Source organism: Polypterus senegalus, chromosome 5 (genome assembly GCF_016835505.1).
Source record: "Polypterus senegalus isolate Bchr_013 chromosome 5, ASM1683550v1, whole genome shotgun sequence".
NCBI classification, from domain to species: domain Eukaryota; kingdom Metazoa; phylum Chordata; class Cladistia; order Polypteriformes; family Polypteridae; genus Polypterus; species Polypterus senegalus.
This window is the reverse complement of record NC_053158.1, coordinates 177,173,131-177,186,674: the sequence shown is the minus strand read 5'-3', so window position 1 is coordinate 177,186,674 and position 13,544 is coordinate 177,173,131. Positions and strand designations below refer to the sequence as shown.

General features: G+C 39.6%; 1 protein-coding gene across 3 annotated transcripts in view; it reads left to right on the top strand.

Moving 5' to 3' along the window:
* Positions 1-13,544, top strand: part of xylb (xylulokinase homolog (H. influenzae)) — a 348,628-nt gene that overhangs the window by 299,885 nt on the left and 35,199 nt on the right. For all 3 annotated transcript variants that reach the window (XR_005633790.1, XM_039753654.1, XM_039753653.1), the window contains one exon: positions 7,409-7,503. Coding sequence is in view for 2 of the 3 variants with exons in the window: in XM_039753654.1 (XP_039609588.1) it covers positions 7,409-7,503 (95 nt within the window). In the remaining variant the exon portion in view is untranslated. The remainder of the gene's footprint in view (positions 1-7,408; positions 7,504-13,544) is intronic.

Here is a 13,544-nt window from a genome sequence, read left to right as displayed (position 1 = left end):
ACTTGTGTTATATTTGACTAATGGTTAAATGCGTTTGATGATCAGAAACATTTTGTGTGACAAACATGCAAAAGAATAGGAAATCAGGAAGGGGGCAAATAGTTTTTCACACCACTGTATGTATATATGTAAATATGTATGTATATATATGTTTATATATGTGTGTGTGTATGTATATGTATGTGTCTATATGTAGATATATATATATATGTATGTATATATGTGTGTGTATATATATGTGCATATTTATATATGTATGGATATGTATATATATATGTTTATATGTGTGTGTGTGTATATATATATATATATATATACTGTATATATATATATATATTGTGAACGCTGGCCCCGGCACAGACAGACGGACATCATGTTGTCACCACACACCATTTATTTATATACACTATTTACAAGTTTGTGCTCACGTGCACCCCCAGTGCCTTCTCGCACCGATTTCCCCAAAGTCCAGGCCCACAGTCTCTTGTGCCTTCCTGGCCGCCTCCAGTCCTTCCTGGCGGCCAGGAAGGCCCCTTATATAATGCTCCCGGATGAGCCCCAGGTGTTCTCAGTATCCGCTCCTTGGCCACGCCCCAGCGTGGCGGAAGTGTCGGCTGTCCTCCTGGCAGCTCTCCGGGCGCCACATAAAGTCTTCCCCCCGGCACTTCCTGGTGTGGCGGAAGTGCCGGGCTCCCGGGATAATTAGGCCCTGGGGCACCGCCTGGCGGTGGCCACGGGTCCCTACAGGGCTGGGCTTCCAAGCCCTGTACCCGAGGCCCCCAACAGAACCAGGACGGACACCCCCTCGCGGTCTGGAGGAGGCACAAGCCCTCCTCTCGTCCTCCTGGACGTCCACAACACTCATCACTCACAACAGTGACAAAACAATTACATTGACAATCATGTTACGTTATTTTCAAAATGTTTCCTTTTCTTTTTCATTGCTTCTTTAACACACTACTTCTCCGCTGCAAAGCGCGGGTATTTTGCTAGTCCTTTATATACGGTATTTAGAAGCTCTACATCTCATAATCAAAATGAACTTTTTAGAATATACACTTTAAAATTTAGCTATAAATAGTGCACTGGAATACATTTTTTGCCACCAATGCACATATAATTTGATTTTGAGTTGCCAGTTCCCATCTGTGTTTTTCACACATTGAGCCTGTCTAGCATTTACCAGTAAATTGCAGGGTTGAGTATTCCTGGAGATCATGATCCAGCAGTTTTCCAGGTCAAGACCTGATCTAACTCCAGGGAATGCCCTAGGTCTCCTTATCAAGGCACTAAGCCATTAAATTAAAAGGACAAGCACAAACTGTAGACTCACTGATCAATCATACAAGACTCCAATGATGATATTTAAGAATAGACAAGCTTTACCATTTTTCAACATTTTACTTCTTTTATGTCTTTAACTTTCAAAAGGAACCCCCTTAGCCCAAGTGGAAATTGTTATACCTGACATACTGGCACACTAGGCTTTGTATTAACCATTTTGATGATAGTAAAAGGAAAGCACCACCATCAAAGGGAGTGTGCATACAGACAACAATGAAGGAGCGGCGAAATAGTCTACTATGCTCATCAGGCTGAAACCTGATAGAAAACCTGTAGAAAGAGACTACATTTTGGAAACTTCAGAAGTAGTACAGCACAAATCTTTGGATTCTTACAACTTTTTTGTGTCTTTATGTGTATGTTTTATGTTCTGGTTATTATATTGCTTATGTTTCAGACTTTTAATTTTGATGTAAGTGCGTTATGTTTAAAAAAATCTTAAAAACTGTAATAAAGTAGGGGAAAGTAGAAACGATTGACAGTTACTAGCCTCCCTTATACAGCAGATAAAACTCCTTTTAGCAGCCCACTCCCCCTTATCTGGGTCTACTAGATGGGAATGGCATTTTAATTGAAAGATACCAGATCACCGTTATATGTGCAAACAAGCAAATACCAGTAATGGTACCTTCACACTAACAGCAGAAACCAGAACTACAACTTCACAAGCAAGAACTCTATGAAAGGCTTTACTTATAAAGTAATTGCATCAAGTTCAGTACAGTACAGTAGGTAGTTAGAAGTCTTCTTCTTTTGGCTGCTACCGTTAGGGGTTGCCACAGCGGATCATCTTTTCCCATATCTTTCTGTCCTCTTCATCTTGCTCTGTTACACCCATCACCTGCATGTCCTCTCTCACCACATCCATAAACCTCCTCTTAGGCCTTCCTCTTTTCCTCTTCCCTGGCAGCTCCATTCTTACCATCCTTCTCCCAATATACTCAGCATCTCTCCTCTGCAGATGTCCAAACCAACAGTAGGTAGTTAAAAGATACGGAAGAAATTATGCCAGTATTAAATGTTATTTTTACTCATTTTTTTACTCTTGTTTGACATTTTTTGGCTCGCTATTACCCTGAACAGGATGCCGTTTCTGCCAACTTCCATTAATACATACCTGTATGAGGCAGTTCATTATGGATTGAGGTTTTCAAGTCATGTTTAATACTGTCAATAAGTGCTTTTACTTTTCCTGCTCTCCAGTACACTTACGATTTCAATTTGCATAATAAACAATTATTGCATAAAGCACATCCACAAAAAAGAAAATCTAATCAGTTAAAATGAGTGATTACAAAGAGCATGCAAAGCAATAATGATTCGAGGACACACGTCTCATCTGTGTGAATCATTCAGTGCTAGCGGCAGCACTACAGCTTTGTTGAGTCATTATGCAGTTGCTACAACTTCGACATACAGAGCAGAAACCAATGTGGCCAAATAATTTAACAGTTTTTTCCAGGTACCTTAAGCTGAAAAATGTAATAAATTTAAACAGGAACCAGACCTTGCCTTATTTCTCCTGGTTCCTGGCTGCTGATAGAAAGATGATATACATTTGTTGTATAGTTAACTTAGGAATTTCCCAATTTTTATGAGTAAAAAAAACTTTACATAACATCTTTAAGAATATCACTCTAGGATCTCAGTCATCAGTGTAAGATCTTAGAAAGCTAATGTTCAATGTTAAATGTACATAGTGGACTTTGCTTACTTTCTGTTGAATGTCAGAATGTCATAGTTACTAGGATATGGTATTCACCCAAAGTAAGTTAACATGAGATAGAACTTCCTTACCGAGTACTAGGGTGTTATACCGTGTTAGCCATTATGAATGTAGTGAGTAGTCAAGCAAAATGACACCTTTTATTGGCTAACTAAAAAGATTACAATAAGTAATCTTTCGAGGCAACTCAGGCCCATTCTTCAGGCAAGATAATTAAGCCAGTTAGGAAATAACCTTACTGCTAGCATAGACTATTAGATATATTTGCTAATAGAAGATGGCATACAGTTTTCCTCAGTGTCTAATGTGCTTATGTGATTAACTTGCTTAACGTGCCTCAACTACAATTGTAAGACCAAACTTAGAGAAACTAAACAAAATTTAAAAGCTTTAAACAGAACTTTTCTTGAAGAAGAACTTTTCTTTTCTTTGCTCTATCAATGTTCTCTCTATTTTTGTGTGAACTGTTTTGCTTTGAACCTTTCCTAAAACTTTTAAAAGGAAGATATTTGTGAAATTATTTGATCATGCATCACACTGGAGCTTTAATCATCCTACAAAGCAAACTAAAAAGCTGTAGAACTTTGGTAATTTTGGGTATGTGCAGCTACAATCAGCATATTCAGTTGAATTTTAGGGGGACAAAAAGTACAGATTTACATTTGCATTTACATTTATTTGCTTAGCAGACTCTTTTATCCAAAGTGACTTACAAAAGAGGTAAATAATCGAGTAACATTAGTCTAGAGCCTGTTTGTTCAGCCATTGTAATAGGAATGGTAACAAAACTTGATTGCCACAAGTGAAAAGATGTAATAACTCATACTCAATAAAACAGTTACACTTAAATAGCCAAGAATATAAAGTATCATAGCACAGTTTTATTTTTCTTTTCAATTAGACAGATATTCACAAAACAGATGGGACTTCAATTGCTTCTCGAATACACTGAGAGAGTCAGCAGTACGGTTGGAGTTGGGCAGCCTGTTACACCATCTTGGAACCACTCACAAAAAGAGTCTGGATTGAGACTTGATGCCATGTAGAGATGGCATCACCAGATGCTGTTCCCTGGCACACCTGAGTGGGCGAGAAGGAGCATAGCACTTCACCAGTGTCTTCATATACTTAGGTACTGACCCATTGACTACTCTGTAGACAAGCATCAGGGGTAAGAGGAGAATGCTCCCTGTGGAGTGATTTCATCAGTGAAGTCCCTCTGGGGACTGTCCTTGGTCAATTATCTTTTTTGATTTATATTCATGACATTGATTGTGGAATAGTTATTACATTTGTGAAATTTGCAGATGGGACTAAAATTAGAGGAATGTCAGACACTGAGGAATCAGCAAAAAGAAATTCAAAAGACCCAGATGAGCTTCATAACTGGAGATGAACGCTTGGGAAATGCAAAGTGCCACACGTGGACAGAAGGAACTTCAATTATAAATACAGTAATCCCTCCTCAATCGCGGGGTTGCGTTTTAGAAATGATAGGTGAAAATCCGCAAAGTAGTTACAGCCATTACGATAGACAGGCCACCAGCAATAAATACGTACAATGCAAGAAAAATAGTATACAGTAAATGTGTGTACAGTGACACTAAACGTACGTACATGTACTAAGTACTGTAAGTAGAAAATTAATTATGGTTACTCACCAACAATGACACGATGACTTGTCCAATAACAATGAGTTTAATTTTACTGCACAACAAAGGAGAGTGTTACAGCCCTTCTAAAGGAGCCACTTCAGGCGATTGTGTAGCACTGCCGTTTTTCTTCTTCTGGAAGTCTTCAATCCAAATCCTTAAAGCAGATTCCATCCAGACTACTGCCTTATTACATCCTCTTACAACTCGTTTTGCACCCTGGTTAAAAGGACACTGCGGCCATAGATCTTATATTCCTTTCCTACTTTTTAATAAAAAGAATTGTAGCCTCATTGATGCTGTAATGGCATCCTACAGCGGTGTAGCTTTTCCCTTCCTTCAACAAATGCAAAACGTTTACCTTTTCGGCAATTGTTAACATCTTCCGTTGGCGCTTGGGCACAGCCCCTGAAGCAGTAGCAGGAGCAGATCGTTTTGGAGCCATAATGAAGGGCTTGACTATGCACAACGATAAACACAAAAGAGCACAAAAGTTAACTCTTTACACAGTGAAACACGTTGATGCTGAATGAGCGAGACGAGACTTCCTGGTTAACACTGCATTCAGCACACAGGAACTTAACTGCGTGCTCTGATTGGTTAGCTTCTCAGTCAGGAGAACTTAACTGCATGCTCTGATTGGTTAGCTTCTCTCATCTGCCAATAGCGTCCCTTGTATGAAATCAACTGGGAAGTAAAAAGACACATTGTCCGTAGAACCCGCGAAGCAGCGAAAAATCCACGTTAAATATTTAGTTATGCTTACATATAGAAGCCGCGAAAGTCGAAGTGTGATATAGCGAGGGATTACTGTACAAGATGTTAGACCTTGCCCTAAAGAAAACAACCACTGAAAAGGATTTAGGGGTTTATGTTAACACATCATTTTCATCATCTAAACAATGTGCTGAAGCAACTAAAAACACAAATAGGGTATATAATAAAAACGGCTGAATATAAATTGAGGAACATTACGCTTTGACTATATAATGCATTGATGAAATAGCATAGCAAATGTTGTCTAGCTCTAGTCACCACACTATAAGAACAACTTGAAGCTCTGCAGAGAGGAGCAGTGAGGTGCATTCCAGGACTTAACAACATGTTGTACAATTTAGTCTCAAGCAGAGGAGACTGCGTGGGGGCCTAAACCAGGTCTTCAGAATTATCAAAGGCATTGATAAAGTAGATCCAGCAGAATTCTTCCAATTTAATGGTGAATCATGTACTCGAGGACATCTGTGGAAATTAAAGGGAAGTGCATTTAAGACTGAAGTCAGGAAACACGTCTTTATGCAAAGAATTGTGGGAATCTGGAAAAAAAAATAGTTACAGACATGTAGTTGAAGCAAAAACCTTGACAACCCTTAAGAAGTATCTGGTCAAGATATGTGGACAGCTTAGCTTTTTGCTAAACAAACAAACTTAATGGACTCACTGGTCACCTCTCGCAGAGATTTCTTATGCTCTTATTTATCACTTGTATCTTAACCCAGATAAACATTTTGCTATGGGTTTATCCACTTGTTCCTTTTGTCACTTCTGCTTCTTAAATTTTCCTAGAACCTATCTCCACATAGTTTGGGATTGTCACTCCCTAGTGCTTGGGCATTTCAAATTTTCTCTCTTCAATCCCCTTTGTTCAAATCCCTGTCAGACCTCATATTTTCCTTCTCCTGGACCTTCGCACAATCTCACTCAGCCCAATCCAGCAGAGGTTGTCCTCTCTGGGTGCCATTGCTACCAAACTGACATTGCCCTCTCCTGTTTCTGATGAGTCAAGTAAATCTTTCTTTACCCTAACACTTCTTGAACTGTTGGCTTTGATGATTGGCCCCAACATAAGGGAATCAAGCTTGTGGGTATCAGGTAGCTAGTGATGACAGAAACTCATCTTCCCTGTTGCCTTTTCAAACTGTCTGTGGACCTGTGCTCTTTATGATTGATTGTGACTCCACGTAGTCACTTTCTCCATTTATATTTATTATAGGGTTGGGGTGTGTTTTTATCTTGTAATTTCTTGTATAATGCCTCACTGTAACTTTCAGAAAAGTCGGAAGTTTTCTTTCTTTTTAAATCTTTCTTCCTTATTAGTCATTCTGGTGTGTGTTCGGATCATACTGTGTGTTTGTGTATATATATATTTATATTTATTCACCTAAATATTACTTTTTTATTGCCCCTGGGGTCAAATAAAGTTCTCTCTATCTATCTATCTATCTATCTATCTATCTATCTATCTATTTATTTCAAGAGTTTATGTAAAAAGCCAAATGTGTGTGCATATTTGTTTATCTATTTATGTATGTATTTATTTAAAGAGCTTCTGTAAAAGGCCAAATTTCCCCCAGGGGACAATTAAAATTCTCTCTAATCTGTTTCTTTTTTATTTCTTTTATTCTCGTCAATTCATTTTTGTTCACAAAAAAAAGACATTGTACATAAAATATGTTTTGAAATGTGCACCTATGTTGAGTTCCTCAGTTAGACAGATAGTCAAAGAAATAGGAAACCATATAAAATTCACAAAGATTTGTCATTCATAACTAGTTGTAGTCTCACAGAAGTTTTCTAAGAATGGATATTTTCTCATATGTACAGTGTCATACCATTCTATCGGTTCACCATTTTATTATGAATATTTATTGTTCTTAAATGCATTACCATTGTGTTATCTTTTTTTTAGGGCTTGTATCTGAGATGGGAGTGACTTTTGCTGAGGCAGTGAAAATGGCATCTGAACCAACGCAAGTCGTGACACCAACACCAGGTGCAGAACAGGTAGGAGAACATTTTATATTTTTTCATTTTATTATAGCAGTTATATCCTGTTTATGGTGGACTCAGGATTGAATCACTGCTTTTTGCAGATGATGTTGTCCTGTTTGCTTCATCAGGCCGTGATCTTCAGCTTTCTCTCGAACGGTTCGCAGCTGAGTGTGAAGCGGCTGGGATGAGAATCAGCACCTCCAAATCCGAGATGGTCCTCAGCCGGAAAAGGTTGGAGTGCCCTCTCAGGGTTGTGAGCGAGATCCTGCCCCAAGTGGAGGAGTTCAAGTATCTCGGGGTCTTGTTCACGAGTGAGGGAAGAATGGAGCGTGAGATCGACAGGCGGATCGGTGCAGCATCCGCAGTGATGCGGGCTCTGCATCGGTCTCTCATGGTGAAAAAGGAGCTGAGCCGTAAGGCAAAGCTCTCAATTTACCGGTCGATCTACGTTCCTATCCTTACCTATGGTCATGAGCTGTGGGTAGTGACCGAAAGAACGAGATCGCGAATACAAGCGGCTGAAATGAGTTTCCTCCGCAGGGTGTCTGGGCTTTCCCTTAAAGATAAGGTGAGAAGCTCAGTCATCCGGGAAGGGCTCAGAGTAGAGCCGCTGCTCCTCCACATCGAGAGGAGTCAGATGAGGTGGCTCGGGCATCTGATCAGGATGCCTCCTGGACGCCTCCCTGGTGAGGTGTTCCAGGCATGTCAAACCAGGAGGAGGCCCCGGGGAAGACCCAGGAAACGCTGGAGGGACTATGTCTCTCGGCTGGCCTGGGAACGCCTTGGGATTCCCCCGGAAGAGCTAGAAGAAATGGCTGGGAAAGTCTGGGTATCTCTGCTCAAGCTGCTGCCCCCGCGACCCGATCTCGGATAAGAGGAAGAGAATGGAAGGATGGATGGATATCCTGCTTATCCTATCACTGCTCATGAACAGCTCTGTGAAGGATTTATAGTAGTTGTAGTAGTAGTAGTAGTATCAACAGTAGTAGTAGTATTTTCATGTGTACAGAGTACAACTCTTTTGTATGTTCAACCAACATGCAACGTTTTGCCACTGTGTAACACCATCACAAATAAGAATCCATCAAATTACACAGCCTTTTTCCATCCAATATTGGGTGATAACCATAAGTACTGAGTAGTTTAATGGATGCAATGTTTGGGGTCCGCATCCCAAGCCTGTTTGGTAATGTTTGAGTGGTCCTGAATGCTTCTGGGAGGGGTTTTAGCCCTTAGAGACTCTAAATTAGAATAAATGAGTTAGAGAACCTTACAGTATGTTAAGTCAGTCAGTCAAGATATCTTCTTCATGTTCTAATAATGCACTTCTGCAACCAAACCATACAAGAATGGAGTTTGTAAATTTAGCAGATTGTTCTATGTAGTTTTACTTCAGGTAGAGAGATCTTGACAGATTCAAAGTGAATAATAGTAGTATTTATTAATGCCTCACTAGGGTAAGATAAAACACCATTTAATCTGAGCCTGGAGCAGTTGGACTCCCTAGAATACACACTTCTTTCTTTTAAACAGTTCTCTTGTGTATTTGTTGAAATGTGCACCTATGTTGCACTTCATAAGATGTGGCATATTGCAAGAAAGAGTAAACTCCATGCTGTTCAACTGAAATTCTGCATTTCAAAATCTCAAGTTTTGTACAGAGAAAACGTAACCACAACTTTAGATTTATACAGTAATATTCTAGGTCATATGCAGTAATTTAAAAAAAAAAATTGTTATCACATTCTTGCCTGAGCGTTACATTTGCTTAAGGTGTCTAGTAATTGTTTGGATCAGATACTGCCCTTGATCTTATGAACAAAACAATCATACGAATGAAACTGTCTAATCTTTCTTTTACCACTATTCCATCAATGAAAAGTGCAGAGGTCTTAAAAACTGTATCTGCAGAAGAAGGGCTTCTGTATCTTCTGCTATCACCTTCCAGCCTTGACATGGTCAGCTGCAGGTGGCTTGGCCTGCAGAGAGCCATGTAGTATTTATTTCTCCAGGGTATCACATTGTTGCTTTGGGAATGTTCTGTAAGAGGTCAGTTTCTAATATAGCCATCTTGTAATTGGGCAAGGCTGATAAAGTTTCATGTTTAGTTCGCACTGTCCACTACAACATTCTAGTGACAAGCCTTGAAACCCAATCTGGTGCTTTTGTTACATGGTAATCCCAGTGCAAACTGCCATTTGACATCTTTGTAGCTCCAGTTTTAATAATTCATTATTTATACTTAGTGAAATGACTATGCAATGCACATTTTTCTAAGATGAATATCTGCAGAGAATCCTATCTACCCAGAATACAGCTTTTAGAGCATATATACATTGGGTTGTGTTTCTTGGTCTTTGTATTGTCAATCAAAATGGTTATTTTATTAATATACCTGAAAACCGGATAACTTTGTATGTCCAGTAAACAGGTCAGGGGTTACATTTCACTTAAAAATAAGTGCAGTAACGTAATGCAAGTAGGATAAGTATTGTAATTTCAGCTTTGCTGGATAATTGAGTGCCATTGTACACCCAAATATAAAATGTTAGCATTTATTTTCTTTTTTCACTTGCCTGTGCAAACAGTGTGGGAAGTGAATACCTTGCTAATTGCCTAAAAGCATCTTACTGCACTCACAAAATCTGTGACTTTGACACCTTTGGTTGTGTTGCTTGTACCTAATGACTTAATCTTCCACTAAGGTGTCACTAGTGACACTCTTGCTACCTCACATTACCTGTGAATTCATTGTGCAGAAGCTCTAAAAGCAGACATTCATGTCGGCAGCCATACAGGTATGTTTTTAAAAACAGAGACAGAATTAATATGAATAGGTCTTCCTTAAACTTTTACATTTCCTGTCCTTCAATGAGTCAATTCAACTTACATTGGAAGAAATCACGAAACTCGGCTAAAAGATAAAGAGATCCCTTAAATAACAAACTAGCATTCAAAGAACTTTATAGTGTGACATCTGGAAACGCTGACATAATGAGTCATCTAGGTTGCTTTCAGAAATTAAAGAATTAAAAAATATCTCTTTTCTCACGGTGGTATCAGTTTGCTGTTATTTTTCGGAACTGATTTATGAATACTTAAACCTAGACGACCTAATTTTTTTCCAATTTGATTACAGAGTTTAAGACATTTCACAGCTTTCTCTGCGAAGTACAGTGATTGATTGAACAATGAATAAAAAAAATCCCACATGTTTATTCTCTTTGCTTGTAGGAAGCATACAGTTATTCAGACGCCTTCACTTTCTGTACACTTACTTGTGTTGTAGGTTTGATTTTAAGTGGATACTTTTGCCATTTTTTACCCATCAGTCTACACTTACTAACCCATAATGGCAAAGTGAAAACTTGTTTTCAGAAAGACTTTAAAATTAAAAATCAAAACTGAAATCTCTTATTCATGTAAGTATTCAGACCCTTAATTCAATTCTTTATGGAAGCTGCTTTGGCAGCAATTACAGATTTGAGTCTTCTTGGATAAATCTCTCAAGTCTGTGTACAGCAGGATTTGGGATGTTTTTCCCATTCTCCCTGGCAGATCCTCTAATGCTTTGTTAGATTGGATTTGACATTTCTGTAAATTGCCATCTTCAGGTCTTTCCTTGGGGTTTAAGTCAAAGCTTTGGCTTGTCCCAGAGTCCTCCAGCAGTGCTTCAGTCATAGCTCTGCTGAAAGGTGAACTGTCACTGCAGTCTGAGGTTGCATACACTCTGAAGCAGGCTTCTTCAAAAACCTCTGTGTTTGGCTGCATTCATCGTTTTCCCAGTTGTGAGCAAACTCCCTGTCCCTGCCACTGATAAGTACCCCCATCATGCTGCCACTACCATGTTTCACTTTAGGATGGTTTTAGACTCATGATGAGCAGTGTCTAGTCTTCGCCAGACATAGTGCATGTAGTTCTGTTCAAAGAGTTCAATTATTCCCTTTTACTCAAGAGTGACTATCGTCTAGCCTCTCTACCTTAAATGCCTGATTGATGAAGTGTTGTTGAGATGGCCATCCTTCCAACAGGTTTTCCAATCATAGACCAAGGACCTTCTTCCTTGATGTACTGGAGAAAAATATCTAGCAAATAGTTGTATTTTTTTCATGTCTAACAATGTCTAACTTGTCTAAACATGCAAGGAAGCTATCTTTTCTTAGGGGGAGAATTGACCAGAGTCTCATTGATAATAAGAGTACCCGAGCCATTTTATAACTTTTTCTTTTGTCAGAAACTAGCGAAAATGCTGGATATGGTGGTGGTGAGGTGTTTGAGTTGTTCAATACCGAATGCTACACCCCCCAACTTCAAAGCGATGGAAGGGGGAGGGTGTTGTGTCTGAGCTGTTTCACTGGTGAGTAAGGGGATCTGAGCACAATAAGAGGAGAGTTGCAAAGGCATGTCTCTCACTCTCTGTCTCTCTCTGCCATCTTCCATCCTTGAAGGAGGAGAAGAAGACCACCTCTCTTGGTGGCCATATTTAGACAGGCATGCTTCCTGCATTTCGCACTCCATTCAAAGGCCATGTGATAGCAAAGACTAAGCTGGACAGAACATAAGACAGTGAGCTTCCTATGAATACAACATGAACTCCTACTTAGGTTGTAATGGTATTTTTCACTCTGTGATGTACGGCTGGCAGCTCAACCCATCCGAAACGCCCAAAGAATTCAAGGATGCGGGAAGGCAGATACTTTTGGACACTGCCTCCCCCAAAATGCTAGATGGCAGCTTACCTGGAATGTAGAGGTGTTCCGGATTCCCGCAGGGCATCCTGGGACTTGGAGTTTGATTGCTCATCCCTGGTGGGTGCTGTCAGGGGAAGCTGTAAAGGGCCAGGAGGAGTTGTGCCTCATCTATAGCCCAGAAGCACTCCCAGGTCATGAGGACGGAAGCTCCAAATTACTTCCAGGCTGAAGAAAAGTCAAGTTCTTCATCTGACCTGGAAGTGCTGGCAGGTCACGTGGATGGAAGGACAGAAGCACTTCTGGGTCAAGTACTATATAAAGGACTGCTGGAGACACAGCAAGCGAGCCGGAGTTGGGAGGTGTGTGACAGAGCTTGATGGGAGGTGTGGAGGACAGAAGAATTGTGTTTATTATTATTGTAATTTCTGATTTAATTTCCTGTTTATTGTGGCTGGGGTGCTTGAAGGCACTATTTGTAGAAGAAAGAAGATTAAAACACTTCTTATTGCTTTTACTTGGTGTCCAGAGCATTTGTCTGTTGGAGTTAACATAAAGAAATTCTTACTAGTATCTAATCAACACATGTCACATTTCCGCTGTCTGGTACTGTGATCAGTGAGTATTGTGCTCTGTTAGCAATTAAACACCGTGCTGATTGACTGAGCACAACTTATTGCACCCACAAATCCTATGGCTTTGACACATTGACATCTGTTTCATTTTACCTTTATGTGGGTCTGACTAAGATCTAACAGTGTATATAAAGGTAGCCTTGTTTGATATGTAATACACAATGTATTTTTTCTTTATTTATTAAAAATCCAAGCATTCAATAACTTGAAGTTAAAATAATGTAAACAGAATATTCTCTGAAAGGAATAATCTGCCTCTTACACTACCTAGGAGGAATTCCTGCTCACTGTCCATACAGAACTATTTCAACTATGTGATGCTTGAAGGCTTCCTTTTATGCTTAAGTCTCTTTAGGTCCCATCTCAGTGGAGTAAAGGTGTAGACTTAGCCATTTCACATTCATGAGCATCTGCTTATCAGCCATATAATCACATATTTGTGAGGTGTGACCTTGGGGGTGGGCACTTGTGAGGCGACCCATGCCTAGAATAACACTAGAGAAGCCCAGGAGATATGAAGTAAGGTGATTTATTTATAATGAAAAAAATACACAAGCATAGGTGCAGTAGAAGGAGCAACAAAACATAGAATATGACAAAAATAATAAAACTTAAATTTATTTTGGCTTGACTATCACAAAAAGTTTCTGGATAACCCATGGGTCTGTCAAGTCCACTTTTCCACTGTTAACAGCCAAGCAATATATTCCTTCTCACCTCCCTCACCTCT